Below are 26818 nucleotides of genomic sequence, written 5' to 3' on the forward strand. Positions count from 1 at the left end.
TACTGGGCCAACTTAACCGGCAAAGTGGATTGTGTTGAAACGATGACAGAGACTGGAAGCGACTGGGAGCGACATCTGGGCGCATAAGATATTTATGAGATTACCGGGTATCACATAGTGAAGGGCGCGTTCAGAAGGATGATGAGCTGCGAATGAGATGCGGTGGTGGCTGTCGCTGTCCGAAAAGGGCCGAGTCGGAGTTACCACTTTAGACTATGTCCGTGCCGGAGATATGAGCCACCAACCCGCTGTCATAGTCGCTGTCATAGTGGCTCATCTCTCCACGTGGAATGTCACCGCATGGCTGCGTCGCTACGCTTGATGTTTAACTCTTGACGAGCATGCCTTTCACATGAAGCGAGTCAACCACGTTACTAATATGACCCTCTAACATGCCGCGCAATACAAAGGACACTTCTCCCTCTCTCATCTTTCCTTCTCTTTCTAGACGGAGATGTCGACCATCCTCCTGGTTGGCGTGTTTCTCTTCGCCGACGAAAAGATCCCGCTATCCGCGCCCTTGAAGAGAGCCCTGTACTTCACGTCGATTACTTCCAGCGTGATCGCATCAGCTCTTTACCCGCCTGATTCTGCGACTATCGTGGTCTATGCATATTCGTTTATCTCCGTTGCGTTCGCTCTCCGCGCCGTTGAGCTTCTCGTCATTCACCGGCCTAGCCAGTTAAAACGTCTGGAAAAGGTACATGATGATTTCTCTTCGCCTCCAGTGTATATATGGCAGTCCCTACCCTCAGCCTTGAGCTTTGCACGGTTCCTTTATGTTTGTGACCTGCTCCTTAACCCGCGGGGAATTGGCTGGGCGCACGGTTCAAAGAAGTACCTTCCGCCGTTGGAGAAATTGAGCGCCAAATCCACGCCTATCAACGGGAATGGCTCTAAACCATCCGAAGCAGTGGAACAATCGGAGAATGAGAAATTCCTGCTCAGAGAACCAGTCCAAGGCCGTCTTACATTCCTTGCAATAGAAGCTCTCAAGCTCGTCATCGCGTTCGTCGTCTTTGACGCCTACAGGACATTTTTTGGACGCAACTATTTCCAACTCTGTACCAACTTTCATTCTTTGCTCAACTCAGCAAAGCTTCAGAAATTTGAACTTCAGTATCTAGGATTTGAACTTTGCACGTCTCCAGAAACGAGCGAGAGGATTGTTCGCCGATTTCTCCTACCCCCGGCGGCTTGGGCTGCGTCTTACGGCTTTATCGATGGCATCCATGCAGCGGTTGCCATATTTTCCGTGGGCTTTTTGTATTACATTTCGCCGACACTGGCGGGGGATCCGTGGATGTACCCGGCTGTTTTCGGTTCATGGCGATACATATTCTGGCCACGGTTGAAAGGTGTTTTTTTTCTCCCTTTTGAGTCATCTCATGCAGACAAGACAAAGGTTCTGACTGATAAAATAGATATCTGGGGTAAACTATGGCATGATCTATGTCGCCGCGCACTAGTCAGCAGCTCCACGGCTCTCATCCCGAAACGTACACCCCTACCTGTGCGACGAGCTCTCGTGGGTGTACTCTCCTTCGTAATATCCGGCGTTGTCCATGCCGCCGGAACATACGCGGTCAGTAAAGACGCCCACGCCGTCCTCATGATGATGGTCTTCTTCATCGTGTTACCAGTCTTCATTGCCGCGCAGGAAGCGGTAACGACTGCTCTCGAGCGAATCTTGCCCGACTGGTCCATAATAAGGGAATTAATCTGGCTTCTAAACGTCGCGTACGTGATTTGGTGGGGATACCATACTGCTCCATGGTTCTTTGACTATAGCATGATCCCTGAGTCATTGGCATCTATCCCAGTGCCTGAGCATTGGAGCTTCTGGCATACTGCTTGATGACTTGCTATATATATATGTGGGAAAGATTCATTGCAGGCATCTCATTATAGCTATATACTCATCACTCATGTACAATAGATATACACTCGGGACTTTATGATACAGTCCCCCATTTTACCACGCCTCAACCCTCCTCATCCGCAAATGCATTCCCTCAACCGGCTTCGTCGTCACAGCCCCAGCAATATGAATCTCCTGCTTAGGATCCTGCATCGCAAACTCAAACCCCCCAACAACCCCCGCAACCGCGCACCTCAATTCAGCCTTTGCAAAGTCCTTCCCGATACAACTCCTCTGCCCATGCAAGAACGTAATCTGTGCGTAGTTCGTCGCCGCCCCGCCGTTATTATTAGGACTCATCACTCCAGTCACGGAATCTGTATCGATCCAGCGCTCAGGACGGAACTCGTCGCCATCTTCACCCCAGAATTCAGGCGAGCGGTTGATAGCATACGGACACAGGACGAGCTTGGTGCCCTTGGGCACGTGCTTTCCGGCCACAGTCGTGTCGCGGACTGCCTCGCGGATTGTGGCGGGGACGGTGGGATACAGACGCAGGACTTCTTGGCAGACACCGTTGAGGAGGGGGAGGTTTTCGAGATCGGAAGAGGTGACTGGGTGGGTGGATGACGGGATGGTGGCGCGGATCTCGGCGCGCAGACGCTCTTGGATCTCGGGGTGGAGGGATAGAAGGTAGCAAGTCCAGGTCAGGGCGCTGGCCGTTGTTTCGTGCTGCTTCCGTTAGTATATATGTATCTGGATATGCGGGGAAGAGACATACGCCTGCTGCAAGGAAGGTGAGCATCTGATCGACGAGCTCGTCATCGGTAAAGTCCCCGCTGAGCATCATAGAGCCTAGGATGTCGGCCTCGAGCTCGGTGGCCGTGACTTTGGTTTCATTCATAGCGGCTCTCTTTTCGTGGACGATGTCTTTACAGAGATCACGCAGATATCCAACCTCATCGTTGACGACTTGGTTCAGACGCCAGGGGATACGCTTGGCGAACCACTGGGGCAATATAAAATTTATGGCTAGGAAGGCCATTTTCTCCTTGGTCGGTTCGAGAATAGCGAGGAAGCTATCGGCCACTTTGTTCTCAGAGTTCTGGAGAGAACGGAAGTCTCGTCCCATAGCCGCTGGGCCGATGATATCCAGTGTCAGACGACTGTTCAATTAGCTACAGCTCATTTACTAAGGAGAGGCACGAATACTTGCCTTGCCCAAACGCTCATTTCCACCTTACCCCAACCACTGTCTGGGCTAACACCTTCCATTGGATGCTGACTGATCTCCTTCCTGAGCTCTTCCAGAAGCTGGTCGGTCTTGCCCCACATGAGTGTATACAAGGCACGCACATTTTTCATATGAAACGAGGGCGTCAGGGCACGGCGCTGTTTCTTGTGGGCAGCACCCTCAGACAAGATCAAACCGAACCCAATAATACGGGCTAAGAACTCGCGAGCTCGCCAGGGCTTTTCGAAATCATATGTATTGGTACTCATGATATCAAGCAGAGCCTGGTGGTTCGTCGCCAGGAGCTGGCTCTGGTTGAGCAGATCTCTGAAGTGAATGAGGCCATCGTTAGGCACGGTCTTCATCCATTCAAGAGGGAGACGCCCACGCGGGTCATCGAAGATAAAGCGGCCCATGTTGAAGTGGCCCTAATCTACGTTAGTATAACTCATTGTCTCGTTTGTAAAGACATACTGGAGCTTTGGGTAGGTGACGTAGCGGGTTCACGAAGAACGGCCATATCAGAAAGTTGTAGATCCCCAAGAGGATAAGATTGACAGCGGCTGAGCCGATTGCAACGTTTCGAAAAGGTGCATCCGTGAAGGCGGAGCGCTGGAGAAGAAAGGCCTCCGCCAGGGTCAAGGCAAGCAGGGGAAGCATCTCGCTCGGTGTCAATGGTTCATCTCACTCTGTCTGGAAGTGGTCGATGTCAGGCAACCTCGGTCGATATATGAAGTGGCCAGGCTCCAGAGTAATGGCACAATGACAGCATGACAGCATGGCGAGCCCGAAAGGTGGATGTTTGCGAGATAAAGTTGAGATAGGCAAGTTCATGTGAAGAGTTGAAGACAAGAGTTGGCAGTTGGGGAGCTCAAGTGATCGCCATCGCAACCCTTTCCCGATCAGGAAAGCCCACTATGGCTTCCCCATAATTTCGCTCCAGCAACAACTCAACTTCAGGAACGCAAGTGTCAAGACCCTCTTTCATCCCCTGGTTCTCAAATCGTTCCTCATGTGCGTGCCTCGGTTCGCTGGTCCGAATGCAAATAGACTCATGTCTAATAGCGATATTTAAGAATTGCAATCATGCAACATCCATCATGCCATCCAAATCCTTCCTCTAGTGACCTTAGCCTCCGATATGTCGCTATCATTCGAACGTCTTTCGCTCGTCCTCGGACAATGGCTTCAGCCTATCGTCCAGCGGCTCCCGCCGGTCGTCCAGGATGTGCTGTCGCACCCACTTACTTCGAAAGCAATCCTAGTGTTACTGGCCCTTGCCCTTTTGCGCCAGGCAAATCGCGCCCTCACTGATTGGTCGATGAACAATGGCGAACGTGCCGAGAAATGGAACTCTGACAGCGAATTGATCCTTCTTACGGGAGGCTGTAGCGGCATTGGCAAGCAGATGGTGCTGGATCTGGCCAAGGCGGGAGCTCGAGTGGTGATTCTCGATATTCAAGAACCTACCTTTTCCCTGCGTACGTTCGATCCAAAAGTTAGTATTTCAGTAACTGATTGAGAAGCAGCATCCGGCGTTTCGTTCTACAAAGCCGACATCACCTCTTCCGCAAGCATCGCCGAGGTCGCGACAAAGATTCGGGCAGATCACGGAGATCCCACAGTTCTCATCAACAATGCAGGCGTCGGCCACGATGGAACAATTCTACAGAAACCAGAGGCCAAAATCCGACAGACCTTTGAGGTCAACACAGTTTCGCACTTCCTCATGGTGCGCGAGTTTTTGCCCAGCATGATCGAGAAGAACCACGGACATGTAGTTACGATCGCCTCGATGGCCAGTTTCATTGGTCTGGGCGACATGGTGGAGTATAGCTGCACCAAGGCGAGCGCGTTGGCGTTCCACGAAGGCCTGCGCCAGGAACTGCGTCTATGGTACAAGGCTCCGAAAGTCCGAACTACGTATGTTTTTACCCTGCCAATTCTCACGCCGAACTCGAAGCTAACTAATTGCGCAGTGTCGTACATCCCCTCTGGGTTCGCACGCCCATGATCAAGGTCTTGACCGACGCGGGCTCGGAATTCAAGCAGCCAATCCTCACGCCCGAAATGGTGTCCGAGGCGGTAGTGAAACAGGTCCTTTCGCAGCGCAGCGGACAAATTATCCTGCCGTCGTACTACACGCCGCTCAGTATGCTGCGCGCGTTGCCGAATTGGTTCCAGGAGTTCGCGCGCGGAATTGGATCCAAGGATTTCATTAAGCTGCGTGAGTGGCAGCAGAAGCAGTTGAAGGGGCAGTAGATGTCAAACTCGAACTATATGTATCGATAGCATGATATATTTATACTGTATTTATGAATGATGAGACGAGCCTTGTTAATTGAACATCTATCGGTTGAGATTTTGTACTACTTCTTGAAGGCGAGCTTTCCTTGCCCGGTTATTTTGATAATAAACATTTCCTCATAATACATATGTTCTTAGACTATATCGTATGGAAGATGCCTGAAAATCGTGATAATATACTTGGGTATAAGTCATGTATACATCAATCATACCAGTAACTACTTAACGCATTGACCTTTGCCTTTTCGTAACCCAAGTGGTTACATCTTCTCCAGCAACTCCCTGATAAACGACGTCGCTCTTGTCCCCTGCTGCGTCTCCCTCTTATCACCAATATAAAGATTATAAACCGGCGCAACATGACCCTCGCCCTTGCCAATACAGAACTCCACATTCCCCTGGAATCCCGCGCGCAGTTTCTCAACGAAGTCCTCAATAACCGGGAGCAGAATCTCACGCTCGCCGCCACAGACCAGAATCCTACGGATCGGAAACTTGGCAAACCATTCCGGCGGTGCATCTGAGAGGTCCGTGTAGAGATCCTTTGGCGCGGCGCCGATATACCCGCCTCCCCAGAGCGGGCCGACCACAGGGGTGATCAGGTCCCCGCGGAAGTCGATGATGCGGTCGCCGTGTTCGGGCTGCAGACAGGTCCAGGGAGCGATCATGACTGCTCCTGCGATGCGAGAACCATCATTGAGTTTCAAAGGGTCAATTGCGGGGTGTGTGTGCGCGAGATGCGACAGGACACCGCCGACTAGATTGCCTCCCGCGGAGTCGCCACCAAGCATGACATTGCCCGGGGCGTGGCGTTTCTCGACGAGGATGTAGCGCAGAGCCTCGACGGCTTGTCGCAGTTGTGTGGGGTAAGTGGCCACAGGGACAAGGGTGTATGTCAATGCGAAAATTGACAGCGACTGGCCGTTGCGTTCACAGTCCGCGACGATGCTGGCGAAGAATTTGAAGTAGCCGATGTTGGCTGGCAGCGCGAAGCCGCCGCCTGGCAGGGAATGTTAGACGCGTTTTTTGTCTTGGAATGAAGGGACATACCGTGATACCAGACAAGGATGTTCTTCGCATCAGGGCTTCCAATCCAATGGCCCATTGCTCCATGGTTGAGTTGGACAGTCAAGGGCTTCTGTCGCACAGAGCGGATGTAACGGTTGTACACCAGGTTGCTGGCGGGAAGGACGTATCTATAACATTAGTATAGAATGACTTGAAGACGAAATCAGTACTTACTGCATCTGAGCCGCCGATAGACGAGAACTCAGCTTGCGAAAGACGGCATAGCCAATGTGCAGCAACCAGTGGCTTGGATACTCAGGCGCGCGCACGGCAAGAGTCAGGACCGCCCACACAAAGGTGACCGCAACAGACGCCAATGCAGGGATGTAATCTAATTTCTGCGCGATGGAGAGCATTCTGGCGTGGTATGATCTGTGTTCTATTTTTTACAACGGCGACTACATAATTCTCCGGCGGATGATCTGATATATTCACAGTCAACAGTGCACGGTAGGAGCTCGTGCCGCGAACCTAGGAAGGCGCGACATGTGAGCTCGCAAGGGAATCACAGTATCAATCGCAAGAGTTACTGCATCCAGGGATCGGGCTTAAGATCCCAAAGATCTGGGGTGCAGTTCTAGTGATTCCAGAAGAGCGAGAGTGGGAACTGGCTGGGACCCTCGGTTCGCGACGATTGCCTATTCGGGTCGGCCTCGGCATGTTCCTGTCCAGGAACACTGAGCGAGAGAGTCCTATATAACGATAAAAGGTGATAGCCGTTTGTCTCCCGATCCACTGGAGGTTTTTCTTTTTTTGTTGCCAAAATAAGTGACAATGACGGACTTTGATGTGGTGATTGTTGGCGCCGGCATTTCGGGGATCAACTCGGCGTACCGACTGCAGTCTCAACTTCCTCATCTTCGCTACACCATCCTCGAGGCCCGCGACAACCTCGGCGGCACCTGGGACCTCTTCAAGTACCCCGGCATTCGCTCCGATTCCGACTTGTTTACTTTTGGCTTCGCCTGGCATCCCTGGGACCAGGATAACCCGATCGCAGAAGGCCCTGCCATTGTCAACTACCTCAAGCGAACGACCGAGCAGCATGGCATCGATCGCCACATCCAGTACGGCCAACGCCTGCGCGGCGCCGACTGGTCATCGGCCGACAACGCCTGGTCGCTCTCAGTCGAAAATGTCGCCGACGAACAGATGAAGACCATCTCCGCCCGCTTCATCATTTTTGGAACCGGTTACTACGATTATCACACTCCGCTTCAGACCGACATTCCCGGCCTCGACACCTTCAGCGGTCAGGTTGTCCACCCTCAATTCTGGCCTGAGAATTTGGATTATTCCGACAAGCGCATTGTCATTATCGGTAGCGGTGCGACAGCGGTCACTCTGCTTCCAAATCTGGTCGAGAAGGCTCAGCATGTCACCATGCTCCAGCGCAGTCCGACGTATATCCTCGCTTTGCCGAACAACAAACGCTCTCTCATGAGCCGGATATTCCCAGCGTTCATCGCTCGCCGTCTCATCCGCATCAGTTGGATGATCACTTCCCGGATTTTCTTCCTCTTCTGCCAGTCTTTCCCGTGGCTCGCGCGCTCGATTCTCCGCTTCAGAACCAAGATGCTTTTGCCCAAGGACGTCCCATGGGATCCTCATTTCCGCCCACGCTATAACCCATGGGATCAACGACTGTGTATAACGCCTGACGGTGATTTCTACGAAAGTCTGCATTCAGGAAAAGCTTCAGTCAAGACCGATACCATTGCCACTGTGACTCAAAAGGGCGTCCAGCTTAACTCTGGCGAATTCTTGCCTGCGGACATGATCGTCCCAGCAACAGGTCTTCGTTTGAAGATCGCAGGCGGTGCCTCTATAAGCGTCGACGGCACCCCTATGCATATCAATGAGAAGTTTATCTGGCGCGGTACAATGCTCCAGGACACGCCCAACGCCGCTTTCATTATTGGTTACACGAATGCCTCCTGGACCCTCGGGGCCGACGCCACAGCTCTCACTCTTTGCCGACTGCTCAAGAACCTTGAGAAACGTGGCTTCGCGGCAGCTGTGCCGCGTCTCTCGCCATCACTTGCTTCGACTCTCCAGCCCCGGCGACTCCTCAACCTCTCGTCCACGTACGTCACCAAGGCCGAAAAGGACCTCCCGCGGGCGGCCGACCGTGGTCCATTCGTGCCGAGAGACAACTATTTTAGCGATCTGTGGTTTGCAAAATATGGCAATCTCCACGAGGGGCTAGAGTATTTGGGAGAGAAGAAGACGCTGTGATTACGACACCTGTACCATGTTTTTTCTACGATTCATCTATATACCGTTACCGTTTAGATATGATTTATGCGATGACATATGACATTATAATTTCTGTTCTTTCTCGATTATCCTATCGTAGCTCATACTAGGATGATGTCCCCTGTATTTCTTCTGTTGTTATTTGACCATTCTATCCTTTACTTATACTACACTACTGTACTCTGTATATAAATAACGAGACTTCTGACCGGGTCCCAATCTCCACGAGTACATTGCAAGGCGAGTTCAGTAATCCATTGATCCCATTTCATTCAGACATCGTATATTCACATCCCCGTATAAGCATTAAGCGCCAACTGCCCCCCAAGATGGGCATAAAGCACATTACTCCCCTCCTTAATCTCCCCATTCCTCACGAGATCCATCAACCCCGCAAGACTCTTCCCCTCATAAACCGGATCCGTAATAAACGCCTCCATCTCCGCCCCAAACCTGATTGCATCAATCGTCCTTTTATCCGGAATCCCATACACGCCCCCATGATACCGCTCATCAAGAATAACATCCTCAGCCGTAATATCCACCTCCTCAAGCCCAATCTTGACACCCGTGAACTTTGCAATCCGCAATATCTGGTCGAAGGTTTGCTGAACCGTCGCGGAGGCATCAATCCCGATGACTTTTCGGGGCTTCGACCCGTTGATCTTCTGCGCGGCTTTGAAGCCCGCTATCATACCCGCATGTGTCGACCCAGTAACAGCGCAGACAATCACCGTGTCAAAGAATATACCGAGCTCTTTCTCCTGCGCCTCAACTTCAAACGCCCATCGTGCAAATCCCAGACCGCCGAGCGGGTGATCTGAGGCCCCCGCCGGGATATAGTATGGTTTCCCGCCCTTGCTCTTGATCTCCTCTTCTAGATTCTTGAGGGTGTTTTTATGCTCGATTCCGAAGGGAGAAGGATCCAACCTCGTATCGGCCCCCATAAGCCTCGAAAGCTGAATATTCCCCGCCTTATCATAAACGACATCGTCCCAATCAACCCACTTCTCCTGCACGAGCGCGACTTCGAGACCAAGTTTTCTCGCAACAGCCGCTACCTGTCTCGTATGGTTTGATTGGAACCCGCCGATTGAGACGAGCGTGTCGGCTCCGCGAGCTAGTGCGTCGGAGGCAAGGTACTCTAGCTTTCGGGTCTTGTTGCCGCCGAAGGCGAGGCCGGAGTTTACATCTTCGCGTTTGGCGTAGATGGGAACTTTTCCGCCTAATGCGGCGGAGATATTTGGGAGGTGTTGGATGGGGCTGGGGCCGAATGTTAGTGTTTCGCGGGGTATGGAGGCGAATTTTGGGGGGAGCGCGAGGTCGAGAGTGGATGACATTTTGGTGGTTGATTGGGGTGTGGCTGTTGTGAGATGGGATTGTTTTGGAGGAGGGGTTGGAGGGGTAGATGGGCATATATAGTTGTTGTTTCTTGAGGTGTTGGAGTATACTTGTCGGGGAACTGGAGCTCGTTCTCCGACGGATAATTCAGGCTCTGATTGGCTCCATGTTTGCTCAACCTATCTCATCTGGCCGTGGCCGACGTTATCAGAGTTCTCCGTCGGAAATACCACTCCCTCGGAAATAGTTATTTGCATGTATAGATCGGTTGCCGCATAGACATAGTCGTAGGTAGTTGGTTGATCGCTGGTTGTCTGTTGTACAGATAGCCGCAAAGAACACACTTACGCTGCGTAGACAAGCTTATTTGAGTTGTTCTTATGTATTGATTGCATATCCAGAAGGTTTATCAAGCTCGTCATTCCTAGGTATGTACGGACGAGTATATGCATCAAAACAAGTCGCAATCACGCAACCTGCGAAATCGGAACCTTCTCCCACCAAAACCTCGTCTCGTCCTGCGCCCACTTGTCATCAACAAACTTCGCAGGCGGCGCGGCCTCTCCACCAATAAGTTCATTATTCCCCTCACCAAAGATCAATATCCCCGGCTTGTCGGCGTTATAGCTCTTCCATTCAGGCCGGCTGCCATACTGCCCGGGAACCGCATTGGGGTCGCCATGCGTGATGAAGCTCGTGATGTACGCATGCAATGTCCCCGAAAGCTCTTTCTGGGACTCTGAAATGCCGGTGATGTCGTCGTTGAATGTCTCGTAGTACATGTTGTCGCCGTGGTTCGCGCGCCCAAGAACAGTCCTGGGTAAAGCCCAGTTGTACAGGTAAACCGTTGGCGCATCTCGCACTGAGGTCGCAAAGTGTGCTGTTTGCCGAACAGGCGCGACGTACGCGTAGTGCCCATATGCCGCTTCAATGCGCTTGTACTGCGGTCCCAAGTCGAGGCCCTTTCTCGTCTCAACATACGGGGAATCTGCGATTGTACTTGGATCCGGGTAGAGAGCATCAATCGTGTCGAGGTCCTCGGACGAAAGTTGCGGGAGCAATTCTGCCCAGAACGCGCGGAACTGAGACGGCTGGTTCATGGTTTTGTCGACGTACATTGTCCCTTCATTTGAGTTAAACCCGGTCATAATGGGGACCTTATGCCAGGCCCCTGATTCCCACGCCTCAAGCGGTTTCCGCGGGATAATGTCGCCGTCTATGACAGGCTGGAAGGCCCAGCGGAGAGAAGGGTTATATTTGTCGAAAACGGCGGTTTGAGCATTTGTTATGACGGAAGATGGGAGGGAGCGAAGGTATGGGAAGATTTCGGATTCGGGCAGGGAAGGTGGGCATTTTACTTCTTTGAGGAAGTTGGCGAACTGTTGTTCATGGATTTTGGCATCGTAAGGGCGGACGGCGCGGGACGTGGGCGCGCCGGATTCGAGGATGACGCGGTGGAAGAGGGGTCGTTTCTCGTTGATATTGAGCAGGTGGTGTCCTACCTATTCTGGGTCAGCGATGAAGTTCACTGAATAAACCGGGTCCTGTCTCACCGAATGCGCGCCAGCAGATAGACCGAACAGGGTGACTGTCCCCGGATCTCCGCCAAACTGCGCAATATTATCTTGCACCCACTGGAAGAGAAAAACCTGATCCCTCAGACCCAGATTCAAGACACCCTCTTTTCGGGACAGCGCCGACGGCAAGAACCCCAGAGCCCCGATCCGGTAGCCGAAGCTGACTGCAACAAACGGCTCCTGCGACCATGCCACCATCGATGCAGTCTTGTGCATCGACGCCGACCCGCGATTGTACGCACCGCCATGGACATAGATTGCGACAGGGAGTTTGTCAGTCTTGCTGTACGTCGAAGGTCGGAAGATGTTCACGGTCAGACAGTCCTCGCTCTGCTCTGTTGCCGGCCCCGGCAGTAAAGCCTTGCCTGGCGCAGCGGGACCATACTTTGAGGCATCAAGTGTTTCGGTCGATTCGGGAAGTTTTTCAGCAGGTCTGAAGCGCAGGTCACCGATGGGAGGGCGAGCATAGGGAATTCCCAGGAAGGCGTCGACGAATTGCGGGAACTTGTCTTGGAGTTGTACTCCAACAATCTTGCCTTGAGGCAGTGTTACCGAGGGGCGAGCTTCTGCCATTTCAAACAGTCCAATTGATGATTGTGCCAATTGTCACAATTATCGCAATGGCCAAACGAGGGGAACAGTACTATTTATCCTCCAATGACGGCGTTGACGTGCGATTTCGGAAAGCGTCCGTTGGAGAAAATGCTGAAACCCCGCAAATGGTTCCATCGGAAAAGGCTAGGGCTGCACATCGTTCTCCGCCTGTATCAATGTTGATAAGACATACCCTCGGCCATTCCATGGTAGGAGGCGTTATCTGAGGAGGTTTTATCTCCAAGATATGCTGATAGTTGGCCGTCGGTCTCTTATATTGGGACCTGGACCTCTGTGGAGGCAAGTTCTCCAAAACACCTCCTCATACTTCCGGCCATGGACGACAAGAAGATACCCCCAAGTACCTCTCCAGAGAAAGATGTCCAAGTCGGGACCATAACAGACCTTGACGAGGGTGAAGTCTTTCTCCGCCAGAATGGCTTCACAGGCGACGACCTCCAAACGATGCTAGACGACACGGCACGCAACAAAGCGCTCATTCGCAAAGTCGACCTCATCCTTCTTCCCCTCTTAGCAGGGACATATATGCTGCAATACGTCGACAAGTCGGCGCTCGCCTACTCTGCCGTCTTCGACTTGCTTCCATCGACAAGCATGTCCAGTGAGCAGTACAGCTGGCTGGCAAGTATATTCTACTTCGCATACCTGATCGCGGAGTACCCCTGGACATTACTCGCTCAAAAGACCAAGATGGCCAAGGTCGTCTCAGGAAACATCATCGCCTGGGGCGCGATGCTCATGATCACCGCAGCCTGCAACTCGTTCACGGGTATGGCAGTCTGCCGCTTCCTGCTCGGTGTCTTTGAAGCTCCCATAACAAACTGTTTCATGATGATCGTGGGCATGTGGTATACACGCAGAGAGCAGCCGTTTCGTGCAGGCATCTTCTACAGCTGCAACGGACTCGGCGCGATGGTTGGCGGAATTCTCACATTTGGCATCGGCCAGATTAAGACCATCGCTGTCTGGCGCGCCATCTTCCTTATTCTCGGTGGGATTACCGTCGCCTGGGGGATCGTGATGCTCGTCTTCCTCCCAGACGACATCATCTCCGCAAAACGATTCAGCATCGAAGAAAAGGCACTCCTCGTCGGCCGGGGCCGGCTTGCGCGCACTGGAATCCTCAGCCATCAAATTAAGTGGTACCAGATGCGAGAAGCATTCATCGACCCGCAAGTGTGGATTCTGTTCCTCTTCATGCTGCTGAACGAAACTATCAATGGCGGCATAGCCAGCTTCAGTAAGCTGATCATCAAAGGCCTCACTGGTGATCCTCTCGAGACCGTTGCGCTCGGCATCCCCTTTGGCGGCTTCCAGCTTGTCTGGGTGCTGAGTGGAACTTTCATCGCTTCGCGAGTCCCCAACTGCCGGACTATCGTCATGTTCTTGTATCTCATCCCTACCATCATCGGCGTGTGCATGATGTGGAAGCTGTCACACGAGACGCAAAAAATTACCGTGCTATTCGGCTACTATATTGTCGGCGCGTACGTCTGCAGTTTGGTGCTGGCACTGCAAATGCCTGCCACTAACCTGGGAGGGTACACGAAGCGTGTTACCAGTGTTGCCCTGGTGTTCCTGGCGTACTGTGCTGGTAATATCATCGGACCGCATGCCTTTCTCGCAGAAGAAGCTCCGATCTATCAGACCGGGTGTAAGGTGATTTTGTCATGCTCATCGGCGCAGGCTGTGCTGGCAATTTGCTTGCGCCTTTTACTTGCCCGGCGGAATAAGCAAAGGGACGCCGCTGCTGCGCATACGCCGGCGGAGGAGGGTGAGGAGTTGGCAGATCTGACTGATTTCGAGGTTAGTGTACTAATTATCCTGTCTTGTAGTCGGATACTGACCAAGTTGAACAGAATCCACGCTTCCGATACGTGCTCTGATTTGGTAAGGTATTTATGCGTTGGTAGACCATCATATTGAGGGATGGTCGAACAATAATAAAAGTATAGTGTGTCCACAATTTTGACCGTTTTCGATGATTCTGGCCATGGTCGGTTCTCGTATGTTAGTAGATAGCGTTCCAAGTACCTTTTAAACATATCTCCATCAATAAATGGTCCCTCGATAGATACCGAAACATACGCGTGACAGACAAATCCGAAAATCAAATATGCGACAATGTTAGAATCCACGAGTGTAATCATCCAAATACGGCATCCCCCAAAGGTCAGGAAACGCCGGAGAATCCGCCATCATCCCAGGCATAGACCCGAACGTCATAAACGCCTGAAGGAAGCTCGGGTCACCCATTGCGTCCGTTCCATGGTCATGGGTCATAGATTGATTATGTAGTTGCTGAGAAGCGGAAGAACATTCCGACTGGCCCTCAGAATCTTGTGCATTTGTTTGAGTCGGGAAGTGAGTTGATGAGGCGCTGTGGTAGTTATTGACCTGGTGCACCCGATCAGATGCAGCATGATGCCCATGCCCGGCGTGTGGGTTCCGCCTCCACATCTCAAGAGACTCTAGATCGCATAACTTGTCGACAACGGCTTCGCACTGGCCGAGACAGATATCAGCGAGATCCCAGCCCGCGTCATGCTTCATGCGGCGGAAGAAGTCGATCAATTTCTTTGCGCTCGCAACGCACTCTTGCGCGGTGTCTGCGTTCTCAGCCTCCAGGGCGCAGCGGAGTGTCAGCGTAGCAGCTGATGTAAAGTGGTATGCTGTGTAGGGTAGCCAGAAGACATCTTTCTCGTTCGGGGCCAGGTTCGTTGTAAAGTCGATCACAGCTCTGGCTGCTTTGCGGCATCTCGATCGGTAGTATAGTTTATCTTCCTCCGCGGCGGACTCATTTGATCGGTGCATTTCCAGCAGAGCGATTCTGGAAAGACAGAGCTTGACGGCTAGGAAGGAGAGTTGGAGATTTAGAGCGCCTGCGGTTTTGCGTTCAAAATTAGGAGACGTAGGTCGAAGCCATGATGGTAAACTTTCTTCCCATTCATTGAGGGTGGTCTCATGTCGTCGTAATGTTCTGAAAGCGGTCTCTAGAGGTTGAACTTCCAGAACATATATCAAGGGCAGGATTTGTCCGAGGAGTGCTGTTAATGAGCACAAAGCAATAAATGAGTTGGCACCTTGGGCTCGGGCATTGGAGGAAAGGCGCTCGCCCGGCGTGATTTCGACCATGAGAGCGTCCGAGTCTGGTAATGGTACATCCCAAACTGATTTGTGGATATGCGGAGGTGTTCCGTGAGAGAGACTTGCCCTACACCACTTAGTATTATTAGAGAGCAATGTGAACCAGAGAGCCATACCATTGATCATGAATCAAGATCCCCCACCAGGTCCGTATCCGCAAGCTCTTCTGACGCGGATCAAGACCCCAAGTTGCAGGATTACGATTTAGCCCCAGACTTTGGGCCAGGGCAACAACCCGGCCAACATTGATGGCATTGTACGTAATAGAAGTAATAGGACGGCCAAGCAGGTCCAGAATGCAGGCCAAGACTGTGGAGAAATTGGGGCTCAGAAAGTCATCGTTAATCGCACTGACCGTCAGATTCCACATGTATCGAATGTCTGGAACAGGGCGGTTAGAGGCGGCGATCGTGGGGGACGTTTTCCAGAGAAGAAGCGAGCAAGCGTATATTTCGCAAGCGAGTGCATACGGGAGACCATCTTGCTGGTAAGCTTCCAAGACAGTCTTTTCGTCTAGAATTGGGAACGATGGATGGATGTTGTTGAAGTATCTGAGAAACATTGTTAGATGTGCTCACTCACGGTAGAAGGGCTAGACAAACACGCTGCACAGTTTAGGCCCCAACGGCTCAACAACCTTTTCCATCGCCTCGAATTGCCTAAACCCGGCCGTACCATTCCCTGAAGGCAAGATGTTCCGCTGCCGGGGAACTTTCATGTAGATGACTGGATTGCGGGTATCGTCGGAGTAGACGCTGTACGGGTTTGGTCTAGCATAGGAGACGGCCGTGCTGTGGATTGAAGACATGCACCGTTCAAGCACCTGAGCATCGCGAGCCATTGCGGGTCCAACTATGTGGCCAGACTGATTGGATGCATCGTTTTGACTGAATCCTGGTGTCGCCACGGACTGCCGCGTCGCGTTGGCAGGCTGATGGGCGCTCTCCGCAAATCCGGGGTTGGAGTCTCCTGTTGGTGGCGACGGAGTAGGTCTTTGTTGCCTCTGACGTCCCCCTGGGGTATCCTGGCTGCTGGCCAGGCGTCGACGCTTCGCTGGTACAGTGGGCGTGTTGGTCGCCCTCGAGCAAGTTGCCCCGTGCATGCGACACAAGAGACATGGCTGGTCGGCAATCTCCTGGGTGCAACGGCTCCTTCTTATCCGGCAGAAGTCGCAGGCAGGGATCTTGTGGGACCGGTATGGACGTGCAGAAACTGGAGAAGTAGGAGTAATTGGATCTGTGCCTCTGTTCCCGTCAGTGTTATTAGACATTGTTGATGACTCGAGATTCGCGAAGGAAAAGTTGGTGAACCGTCGGGAACGGACGCAGTTGACCCCACTTGAGCTGGGACGGGACCTGGCCGAGGTATCGACCTGAGATAATGGACAGGGTGCCACGTGAGAAGGGCGATAAAGACATGATAACCGACAATGTGAAGTGACTTTTTAATTACAGGTATTTTTGTGCGATCATGATCAGAGAAATTGACCCTTAGCAAGGCCTGTGAGGACCAGAACATGTTACATATAATATCACCCATCAATAGCAACTAACGAGTCAAAAGGATTGGGAGATATAAAGGCTACAGAACTACGGAAGAATATTTGGACAAGAATAGAGTGGCAAGCCTTTTGACTACATAGTTCGTAGTAGATTATTAGTACATGAATCGTAGAAAGCCTCATGTATCATACTCATATCGACATGACATGATCGTCTCAACTATTAACAAAGGAAGTTAAGAACGCGCCTCCTCATCCTGCTTCAGGCCGGAACCCTCATAGCGGGACTGCTTGAGAGTGTTCAGCTTATCTTCCTGTCTGTCCAACTTGTAGTTGCTGAGCCAGAAACCGATACCACCGACGAAGGCGAGAATGGCAACGACAGCGTAGTTCCACACGAGCAGAGGGTCATCCGCGAGAGGAACCAGGGCCTGACCAATGGCAGAAGAGAAAGCGTTCATGAAAAGCGAAACGGCCTGAACAAGACTGCGCATGTTCTTGGGCGCCTTGGTGAAGGCGTACTCGAGGGAGGTGACGGAGGCCAAAATCTCAGAGATACCACCGAGGACATAGGTGAGAACCTGAACCCATACGGAGATGGGTACGTGGTAGCCCTCCTCGAGACACGCATTGGCCTGCTTACCACATCGGCCGAGTTTGTAGATGTAGTGCTGGGTGACGGTGGCAACGATCATACCGGCACCGGCCACGAAGAAGCCGGCTGTGATACGCTTCAAAGGAGTAAAGTTGATTCCAATACGGCGAAGCCCAGGGTAGAGCAGGCGGTCAAAAATAGGAATGAAAATGATCAGAGCAAGAGGGTTGAAGTTGTTGATGATATCGTTGGGAACTCCGTTGAGCTCCATTGTAGCGGCTTGGGACGTAAGGTTGTTCAACATTTGGTTGTAAGCGAGCCAGTAGAGGGGGTACCAAAGGAAAACTCGGCACGCCTTCAGTCCACGGGCCACCTCATCAACCCATTCGTCATCAAAGGTCATCCAGATTGGGCGGCTCTCTCCAAGAGTGCTCGGCTTGACGGTGTTCCAAAAGTCGGTGTCGTTCTTCTTGATTCTGCTTGCTGTTAGTTAACTATATTGATGCGGAATTGAGAAGCGAGGGACATACGCCTTGAAAGGGATCCCAGCGACCTTGACCGTCTTGACGGACCAGTGTTTCCTGATACCCTCCCGGATCAGACGGTAGGCCTGGGTGTACACGGAACCAGTCGGGGGCACCAAATTGTACTTGTTGCGGCAGAGGAACAACACGAGCGGGGACAGACAGAACATGGCTGTGGGCAGCAGGAACGACAGCCAGAAGCCGACACCACGCTCCGCATAGACCATTGAAATTTGACCAGTCAAGGAACCGACGTTGATCATCAGGTAGAAGTAGAGATAGACGCGAGCAACCGTGGCAGCGGGGTCAATGATGATGCGCTCTCCCGTGGGCAGTGTCTTGATGACGGGGCGCTCCTCGGTGTGTTGTTCTGCAATGAGGGCTGAGATGTTGGACTTGAAACCACCAGTTCCCATGCCCATGATAATCAAACCAACAGCGAAACAGCCGATAGCGCCATTCGGGTTCGAGATGACCTGGGGAATGGCGGAGACGATGAGGATAACGTGACCAACGAGGGCAAACACGATGGAGATCATGATCGTTCGGTAACGACCTAGATATTGATCTGCAATGAAAGCACCGAGCAGTGGCATCACGTAGGACCAGAAAGAATTGACTGACTAGTTAGCAGTGTCATTGACGGGAGACAGAGCATCCGAAACTTACACAAAGTCAAACCAGTAGAGGCCTGCTGGCCCATACCCAAAGCACCAGGAACATCGGACTCGTCATTGACAAGGTTACCGGCAGTCGAGCCAGGGGGAAGAGGCTGCTGGATGAAGTTGACGACTGGCCAGGTCAGCAAGGAAGTTGATCGCCAGAGCGACTAGAATTGCATACAAACTGCGGTGGTTCCATAGTAGGAGAAACGCTCGCAAAGCTCGACAAAAGCCACGGAAAAGGTGATCCAGTTCAAAGGTCCAGCAACGCGACGGAGGGTGTTCATCTCATCCTCGGTAGGGTAAATCTTGTGCAGAGCATCGCCATCGTGCTCCTCGCCTCCGGAGGGGTACTCCTTGGTGGAAGGCGGAACTTCAGAGATGCTGGCTTCGCGAGTTATAATGTCCTTCTCGCTAGATAGCTGAGCATTCTTCTGGGCGGCGACGGCATCGCCGATCTCAACAGTGTCCGCTTGATTCATGGCGACAATCTGCTATGGGGCTGCTGAACGACAGGGTCGTACGGAAAAGAGGTCCCACGAGGAGGGAAAAGAAGAAAGTTCGAGGGCAGCGGGGAAGCGAGGCAGCTTTTAAGGTAGGGACCCGGGACCGGGACCGGGGTGCCACGAGAGCAAAAAAGAATATAACACAACAGCGAATCATGAAACAGGAGAAGTCAGGATGGGACGGTTATCGCGTGCCAGACAGCTAAGATTCGAGCCAGACGTTAGCACCGAATAGGACGAGGCCATCTAATCGGGGTTCGCCGCGGCAAGCACATCTACAGATGATAACAGTATAATTTCCGATGGCACCATCCCGGGGGATTCTCCAATTTGGTGCGCAAGGTCGCTCCTATCAGCGCCCAACCTGGCGACCGGCTGTAACCGACCAGCAAATATTGCCAATTGCCCGCTAGAAACGTTTTGGAAGGTCATAACGGGCTTGGTACCTGCTTGAAAGGCTTCGTTGCTGGTGGAAGAGGGAGCGGAGGGTGCGATAAGAGCTGCCCGCGAGCCAATGACTTGGCGCTATCAGTGGTGCTGCGCTGCAATTGGCGGGCGGCACAGTGGCGGAATCAAGCACGGGCTGTTGCTGTGTGGTGGGTGCTGCGCTCCAGTGTAACCCAACGGCTTGGCATGTCCAATCATGACTCGGGCCTTTGATTGATCTGGAGTGATCCCTGCAGGTCGAGGTCGCATCAACTCAAAGTCTGGCGTCTGGGGTCCAGCACCAGCTGAGAGGAGGAATTGAGTCTAACTATGGACACCGATATTTCGTCCATTTTTCTTTGTCTGCGCTGTTGGTAATATCACTGCTCTTATTGCGGATGTCTTGGCCAAGACTCGCCAAGCATCTCCAGGATGGACGTCCATTTCTCTTTGATAATAGCAACCTCTGTTTTCAGCGTGACCTCGGTAGCGGAAGACACTTCCAAGATTACCGGGATTCCTCATTGCTAACGAATATTGCTAAGTAGCATTGGGGGCCTGGGGCAGACAGCCGCGGACTCGAGACTCGAGAATGAGAATGGAACCATTCAGCCTTATATCGGCCACGGCCGGGGTTGTACAAGCATGAGCATGAACATGAGTTGTGCCTACACTGACCGCTGGGCGGGTCAAACGACATCTTTCCAAGTCAAGGCCTCCAAAGAAGTCTTGGTTCGTGGAGAAGGAAATTCGCCGCGCTGGCCTTGAGATAAGCAGCATAAGCTTCCAGAACACGAGAGATTCTCCGTCCGACAAGCACGAGGTATGATTGTAGAGTTCCATCTGAGTCTGGGGAGGCCCACCGCCAAAGGGATGCAGACCCCTGTCTCTAATCTATATGCTATCTGTTCGTCTTATCTGTGGCGGCGGCAATTCTCGGTCCCTACTTGCGAGAAGTTCGTGAACCACACCACCACCACTGGACTAGTGACCCCGTCCCAACTCAATTCCAACTCTGTTTATTCTCTGACACGCCGACATGCGTCTGCTGTCCAACATTCTTCTAGACTCTGTCGAGTCTTGTCAAACCCTGACTTGGTTCCCCCCTTACGCCGAACGCGTGAACATGCCACGCACTTTTGTCACTGATACGGGGACTTTGCTGATGTGGGTTACTCGGATTTGGCTATCTTCTATGGTAAAAACTAATGTGAACTTATCATTGTCTCAGACTATACTAGACCACTCACAATGCAGAGCCGTCTCAGTATGCCTATCTCTGCGCGCAAACGCTGTCCAGAGACACCATCATGGGCGTATCCTTCCGCCGACCGAGGATAAACCACTTTGTGTAATCCTTGAGTCTGAATAATGGCTTCGTTCGATGACCTGCCTTCCATTCTTGCCTTGATTTTTAGTTGGCTGACCATTGCCCATGAGCTCAAGGAAATTCCTGATCTTGACACAAGAGTCGTGATTGCGCACGCCTTGAAAATATTCCGTCGCTAATAAAGGACAATCCGCGGAGATATGATATAACACGACTCTAGGGTGCTCTCGGGAGGACTTTCTATGCTTGCGTCTGTGCTCACAAATGGCCATGTTCTGAAAGCGCTCAGCAGGCGGGCAGTTTACATATCAACAGGCTCAATCCATCCCTTCAATCACTGTTAGCATCTAGGACGACCGATGTCATATCCAAACACCCAGTTCAGCCAAGTCCATTGCCTCTCTTTTGCCTTCGATGCCACTCCCCAGCGCTACAAAAGATAGGCCAGACGTCAGCCTCTACTAACTTCGTGCGCGATATCGAAGCCATTTTTAATAAAGTTGACATAAACACCATTCGAGAGAATGAGCATACAATCCAGACTTGGGGTTACTCTCTTTGAGATCTCCCGGAGACGGCCTACGGAGAATGCTACTTTGAAGCCCAAGACGTTGGACCATGGTCCATATGTAGAGAGTCGTAGATTAGGTGTTGGAGGGCTTGAGCGATGGATACGGTGCGATATCATCAGCAAAATTACCATTACCTATTGAATTCTACCTAGGTGTTGAATTGCGAGGTGTTGCGGGTAGGCGCTCAGAGTGAGGCGTGCGTATCACTTGACTTTCCCCTCAAACCTGCTTCATCTCACCACCCGCTCGACTTTATCCACTATCCAATCCATCCTTCCTTTGGAGACCGCTAGCAGGGCCTTTATCGGACAATAGCTTCCATCGTTTTGCTAAGGTTTACAGCTCAAAATGGTGTTACTCTCCCTCTTTTCCCACTTCCTTGTCCTTGGGGCGATGACTCTGTGGGTAACACACGGACCCCGCCTCTTCACGCAGTCCGACTTGGATAGCTGGCTCCATAACGAAGCCAATATTGCTCGCACCGCCCTTCTTGATATGATCGGTGACGATGGTAAATGGGCCGAGGGAGCTACTGCAGGGGTGTTGGTTGCAAGCCCAACCCGATCAAACCCAGACTGTAAGTATACCTGAAACCCACGTACTCTCTAGTACGCACATGCTAATGATGTCAGACTTCTTCACGTGGGTGCGAGACTCGAGTCTCGTATTCAGGACCTTGGTAGAGCTATTCAGAGCTGATGACACTGATCTTCTGCCTATTATCGAAAAATGGATATCCTCTCAGGCTCGGATCCAAGGCGTGGAAAACCCTAGCGGTGGATTAGCTGACGGACAAGGGATGGGCGAGGCAAAGTTTGCGGTCGACGAAACACCATTTACTGGATCCTGGGGCCGTCCACAGCGAGATGGACCTGCATTGAGGGCGACAACGATGATTGAGTTTGGCTGGTGGCTTCTGGTATGGTAATGCTCTGTAAAGAGTCAGTCTATGACTGACGATCGGCAGAGTCAGGGATATCATCAAGTGGCTACGGATATTGTTTGGCCCATTGTACGCAATGACCTGGCGTATGTGACACAGTATTGGAATTGGACAGGCTTTGGTGCGGCTTAAATGTCTCTCTGACTAAGCTTCCAGTTGCTAACTTGAATAGACCTATGGGAAGAGTCGTACGGACGATCCTTCTTCACCCTGACTGTCACCCATCGTGCCCTAGTGGAGGGAGAACTATTTGCGAAAAGCATCGGTGTCTTGTGCCCCGAATGCGAATCGATAGCGCCGCATGTCCTGTGCCTGTTACAGGAGTTCTGGACAGGGAGGTTCATTCGCAGTAATCTGGACAATGGTCGCACTGGAAAGGATGCCGGTACCCTTTTAGGCGTCATCTACACTTTTGATCCTCGAGCGCAATGTGATAGTGCTACATATCAACCGTGCTCAGATCGCGCCTTGGCCAATCATCATCGCTTAATGGACACCTTTCGAGACCTATACGAGATCAACGCAGACCGCGGCCAGGATCAAGCTGTTGCCGTTGGGCGTTACCCGGAGGACCAGTATGCTGGTGGAAATCCGTGGTTTCTGTGCACATTGGCGGCAGCCGAGCAGCTATACGATGCAATTTATCAATGGAATCATGTTGGTTCAATAACCATCACGCAACTATCACTCCCATTCTTCCAAGCCCTGCACCCATCGGCCGTCCCGGGAACTTACTCATCGTCGGCGGAGATATATTACCAGTTGATTGACGCCGTCCGGACGTACGCGGATGGGTTTGTACGGATAGTGGTATGTTATTCCATCCCTCAATAAGCGCATCTTTTGGAGATAATGGGATGTACTGAGCCGAGATAGAAAACGTACGCCTCTCACAACGGATCCCTGTCTGAGCAGTTTTCACGATACAACGGTTCCCAACTCTCCGCATACGATCTGGCCTGGTCTTACTCTTCGCTAATAACAGCACATCGCCGTCGTAATGCGGTTGCCCCTCTACCCTGGGGAAACTCTGGGGCTTCGACTATTCCATCGACGTGCTTACCTACTAGCGTGCCAGGCACATACAGCCTTGCCACTATTACTAGTTGGCCGCCTATGGACGGATTGCCTACAGCAACATCCGCGCCCTGTCAAACCCCTTCCATTGTTGCTGTGACGTTTGAGGTCACTGCCCCTACGGTATGGGGAGAAGAGATTCGACTGGTCGGTTCGATCCGGGCGCTTGGTAGTTGGGATTCTGCAAGAGGGATTGCTTTTAGCACTGACCGCTACTCGTCCTCGAATCCAATATGGTATGCGACGGTCAGACTGAGCGCGGGACAGACGGTAGAGTACAAATACATTCGGGTCAGAGGAGAAGAGGTCGTATGGGAGGGAGATCTCAACCGGCAATTGAACGTCCCTGCCGCTTGCGGGTCGAACTCAGTTTACAGAAGGGAGACTTGGCGATGAATGCCATTGTACTCGTCAAGTATGTATTTCCTGCGAAGCGTCATGAGATTGTTCTGAAAGCAAATGATATCTTAATGTTCTTATCTAGCGTGACCATGATGCCCTAGTCTGCTTGGCCGGCTGTGCCGAACGAAGCGTTGGCAAATACCCAAGCAGCCAGCTCTCCTTTGTTCACGGGAAAGCTTGACAGCCCTTTCTCAATTCAGGCGTAACGCCGACAACTGAATTTCTAGTCCTAATTGGAATCATGGCGGGTACAGGTTCTTGCAGGTAACGTCCGATTCCCGAGGTGGAGCTTGACATCGCGTCATCGGCCCTAATGGGTTGCAACCGCCGATCAACCAGCTGCAGTCAACACCGTGACGTTCTACAGAGCACTACCCACTGCGCACATATAAAGACTTTGCTCTCACCCGCAATGTGCGGAATTACCAGGTTACGCCCTGAACTCCGAATCCATCATGAAGCTGACAAGCCTTGTCACTTTTGCGGCGCTCTCGGCCTTCGCGCAGGCCAGCACCAAATCCCGCCCTAACTTCCTCTTTATTTTTACCGATGACCAAGATGCGACCATGAACTCCGTGGATTATATGCCGCAAGTAACTAGTCGCATTCGGGATCAAGGAATTGACTTTGCGAACCACTTTGTCACGACAGCATTATGCTGTCCGTCGCGAGTCAGTCTCTGGACGGGGAAGCAGGCCCACAACACGAACGTGACCGACGTCAGCCCTCCCTGGGGTACGTTTCCTTGTTTGAAATTAGTTCTCGGAAAGGAACCTGACCATAGAGCCTCGTAGGTGGCTACCCTAAGTTTATATCTCAAGGATTCAATGAAGACTGGTTTCCTGTCTGGCTCCAGAACGCCGGATACAACACATTCTACGTCGGTAAACTCTTCAACGCACACAGCGTCACGACCTATAACGACCCATTTGTAAAGGGCTTCAACGGCTCGGACTTTCTCCTCGACCCATTTACCTATTCGTACTGGAACTCTAGCTATCAGCGCAACCACGAGCCTGTGCAGAGCTACGCTGGCCGTTATACAACAGACGTCACGGAGGAGAAGGCCCTCGGATTCCTGGAAGACGCTCTAGAGGACCCTAAACGGCCTTTCTTCTTGACAGTCGCCCCAATCGCACCGCATTTTGACCAGGAACCAAACCGCTCGTCAGGGACACCCCCGCAAGCCCCAATTCCCGCTCCTCGTCATGCCCACCTCTTCCCGGATGCCAAAGTACCACGAGTACCATCCTTCAACCCTGTCAACCAGACCGGACCCAGCTGGATCAACAACCTCGAACACCAAAACCAATCCGTAGTCGACTACGAAGACCACTTCTACCGCCAACGCCTGCGCTCCCTACAAGGCGTCGACGAAATGGTCGAGAAACTCCTCGACCGTCTCGAGCGCAGCGGCCAGGCAAACAACACTTACATAATCTACAGCTCTGACAATGGCTTCCACATCGGACACCACCGGCTGCCGCCCGGGAAATGCACGTCCTACGATGAGGACACCCGCGTTCCGTTTTTCGTCCGTGGTCCGGGGATCAAGCCCGGGCAGACGGACACCCAAGTTAGCACGCACATCGATTTCGCCCCGACGATCTTTGAGATCCTTGGATTGCCGCTGCGTGAGGATTTCGATGGTACACCGATGCGCATTGCTAGGAACAGTGCTTCTGTGCCTCATGAACATGTCACGGTTGAGTACTGGGGCACGGCTGTGCTTGAGGGGAACTATGCGAACCTCCGTAAGTTGCTCCGTTCAATCCCGTAATCCCCCCTTCGTGAAATAAGAGGCTAACAAAATCCACCCAATAGTCCCAGGAGCCGGCCACAGAATGCCCAACAACACGTACAAAACTGCCCGCATTATCAGCCATGAATTCAACCTCTTCTACGCCGTCTGGTGTACCGGCGACCACGAGCTCTACGATCTAAATGTACGCCCTTCCCTCTCTTTACCATTCCCCCCTCCCAACCGTAGCCAAAGCTAACATCCAATTCCAAATCTAGAACGACCCCTACCAAATCAACGACATCTACAGCACCACCCCCCAGAAATTCATAAACCGCCTCGACGCGCTCCTCCTCGTTCTCAAGTCCTGCGCCGGAACGAGCTGCATCAAACCCTGGGATGAACTGCACCCTGACGGGTCAGTACAGACGTTATCTGATGCTTTGGACGCGCAGTATGATGCGTCCTATAAGGGCTTGCCGAAGGTAGAATATGGTGTTTGTGCGGATGGGTATCTTGTTGCTCTTGAGGGGTCGCAGTGGGGGGACATCAAAGAAGAATCTGGGGGATATTCCTAGAGGGTAAGGAATGTATGATCGTAATGTGTATATAGGATTGAATTGTGGGGTTGATGTACATATGATGACATATGAGGATATTCAGATGAAAACTTATGCTCCTGATCGAAGAGCGGTGACTCTCGGAATAGCTACATCGGTCATGAAAAGGCTCAGATTGTCACCTTTTATCGGCCTGGGCATATCATTCAAACGCCCTGTTCTTCAGCGATCATGCTCTTGGAGCTTATCCAAAGCCGCCGAGATTCTCACTATGTTCCTGCGAGACCTCACTGTCTATTCCATCGACCATGGTCTGGTTAGCGAGTGTCAAATCTGAAAGATACACGCAACGACAATATTCTGCGCAGCTGTTATCCGTCCGCTAGCTAGAGTATTACGCGGGGGTTAATGGTATTGCCTTGCGCAGGCAATTATTCTCTTTTAAATGACTATCACGTACTATTCTTGTCAAACTATGTCTATCACGAATATATTCCAGGAGTGTCGTTGGTGAAGATAATACAAACGCTAAAAGGACCATGCAGGATTTCCACACTGTTTCAGTCATAT

At 52.0% G+C, this 26818-nt stretch overlaps 11 protein-coding genes across 11 annotated transcripts; 5 read left to right on the top strand and 6 right to left on the bottom strand.

The window, feature by feature from the left end:
* The first annotated feature begins 121 nt into the window (after positions 1-121).
* On the top strand, positions 122-1916 carry BDV17DRAFT_232174 (uncharacterized protein). The gene has a single exon (XM_073755800.1). It carries the CDS (start codon positions 455-457, stop codon positions 1856-1858), a length of 1404 nt encoding a protein of 467 aa, XP_073610626.1. The 5' UTR covers positions 122-454; the 3' UTR covers positions 1859-1916.
* Positions 1917-1975: 59 nt separating this feature from the next.
* Positions 1976-3755, bottom strand: BDV17DRAFT_285171 (cytochrome P450; the record flags this gene model as incomplete). Its single annotated transcript, XM_073760657.1, has 4 exons — positions 1976-2593; positions 2643-3027; positions 3078-3523; positions 3570-3755. 4 exons carry the CDS (start codon positions 3753-3755, stop codon positions 1976-1978), a joined length of 1635 nt encoding a protein of 544 aa, XP_073610627.1.
* BDV17DRAFT_232209 (SDR family oxidoreductase) lies at positions 3563-5462 on the top strand. Its single transcript, XM_073755802.1, has 3 exons — positions 3563-4576; positions 4625-5018; positions 5075-5462. The coding sequence occupies exons 1-3, from the start codon at positions 4237-4239 to the stop codon at positions 5355-5357; spliced, it is 1017 nt and encodes a 338-aa protein (XP_073610628.1). The 5' UTR covers positions 3563-4236; the 3' UTR covers positions 5358-5462.
* A 200-nt stretch (positions 5463-5662) lies between these two features.
* On the bottom strand, positions 5663-6826 carry BDV17DRAFT_296049 (lipase/thioesterase family protein; the record flags this gene model as incomplete). The annotated part of the gene is made up of 3 exons (XM_073763208.1): positions 5663-6402; positions 6453-6598; positions 6645-6826. The coding sequence occupies 3 exons, from the start codon at positions 6824-6826 to the stop codon at positions 5663-5665; spliced, it is 1068 nt and encodes a 355-aa protein (XP_073610629.1).
* Positions 6742-8862, top strand: BDV17DRAFT_232257 (flavin-containing monooxygenase). The gene has a single exon (XM_073755804.1). The coding sequence runs from the start codon at positions 7245-7247 to the stop codon at positions 8706-8708; it is 1464 nt and encodes a 487-aa protein (XP_073610630.1). The 5' UTR covers positions 6742-7244; the 3' UTR covers positions 8709-8862.
* On the bottom strand, positions 8863-10388 carry BDV17DRAFT_232256 (putative 1-aminocyclopropane-1-carboxylate deaminase). The gene has a single exon (XM_073755803.1). It carries the CDS (start codon positions 10067-10069, stop codon positions 9017-9019), a length of 1053 nt encoding a protein of 350 aa, XP_073610631.1. The 5' UTR covers positions 10070-10388; the 3' UTR covers positions 8863-9016.
* Positions 10389-10409: 21 nt separating this feature from the next.
* On the bottom strand, positions 10410-12398 carry BDV17DRAFT_232293 (putative extracellular lipase). The gene is made up of 2 exons (XM_073755807.1): positions 11624-12398; positions 10410-11572 (listed from the first exon to the last, which is right to left on the bottom strand). Exons 1-2 carry the CDS (start codon positions 12218-12220, stop codon positions 10538-10540), a joined length of 1632 nt encoding a protein of 543 aa, XP_073610632.1. The 5' UTR covers positions 12221-12398; the 3' UTR covers positions 10410-10537.
* A 1-nt stretch (position 12399) lies between these two features.
* On the top strand, positions 12400-14148 carry BDV17DRAFT_301585 (putative MFS transporter; the record flags this gene model as incomplete). The annotated part of the gene is made up of 2 exons (XM_073764284.1): positions 12400-14068; positions 14122-14148. The coding sequence occupies exons 1-2, from the start codon at positions 12578-12580 to the stop codon at positions 14146-14148; spliced, it is 1518 nt and encodes a 505-aa protein (XP_073610633.1). The 5' UTR covers positions 12400-12577.
* Positions 14149-14253: 105 nt separating this feature from the next.
* Positions 14254-16912, bottom strand: BDV17DRAFT_232291 (Zn(II)2Cys6 transcription factor). Its single transcript, XM_073755806.1, has 3 exons — positions 16012-16912; positions 15526-15960; positions 14254-15476 (listed from the first exon to the last, which is right to left on the bottom strand). The coding sequence occupies exons 1-3, from the start codon at positions 16677-16679 to the stop codon at positions 14390-14392; spliced, it is 2190 nt and encodes a 729-aa protein (XP_073610634.1). The 5' UTR covers positions 16680-16912; the 3' UTR covers positions 14254-14389.
* BDV17DRAFT_232290 (putative MFS peptide transporter) lies at positions 16913-19484 on the bottom strand. Its single transcript, XM_073755805.1, has 5 exons — positions 19471-19484; positions 18873-19399; positions 18699-18821; positions 18036-18648; positions 16913-17981 (listed from the first exon to the last, which is right to left on the bottom strand). Exons 2-5 carry the CDS (start codon positions 19171-19173, stop codon positions 17147-17149), a joined length of 1872 nt encoding a protein of 623 aa, XP_073610635.1. The 5' UTR covers positions 19174-19399; positions 19471-19484; the 3' UTR covers positions 16913-17146.
* A 2389-nt stretch (positions 19485-21873) lies between these two features.
* Positions 21874-26266, top strand: BDV17DRAFT_285180 (Six-hairpin glycosidase-like protein; the record flags this gene model as incomplete). Its single annotated transcript, XM_073760658.1, has 9 exons — positions 21874-22102; positions 22158-22444; positions 22493-22589; positions 22641-23278; positions 23345-23854; positions 24454-24682; positions 24742-25701; positions 25772-25893; positions 25967-26266. 9 exons carry the CDS (start codon positions 21874-21876, stop codon positions 26264-26266), a joined length of 3372 nt encoding a protein of 1123 aa, XP_073610636.1.
* Positions 26267-26818: the final 552 nt, after the last annotated feature.

This window comes from Aspergillus undulatus (genome assembly GCF_047715775.1).
Source record: "Aspergillus undulatus strain CBS 261.88 unplaced genomic scaffold BDV17scaffold_81, whole genome shotgun sequence".
NCBI lineage: Eukaryota > Fungi > Ascomycota > Eurotiomycetes > Eurotiales > Aspergillaceae > Aspergillus > Aspergillus undulatus.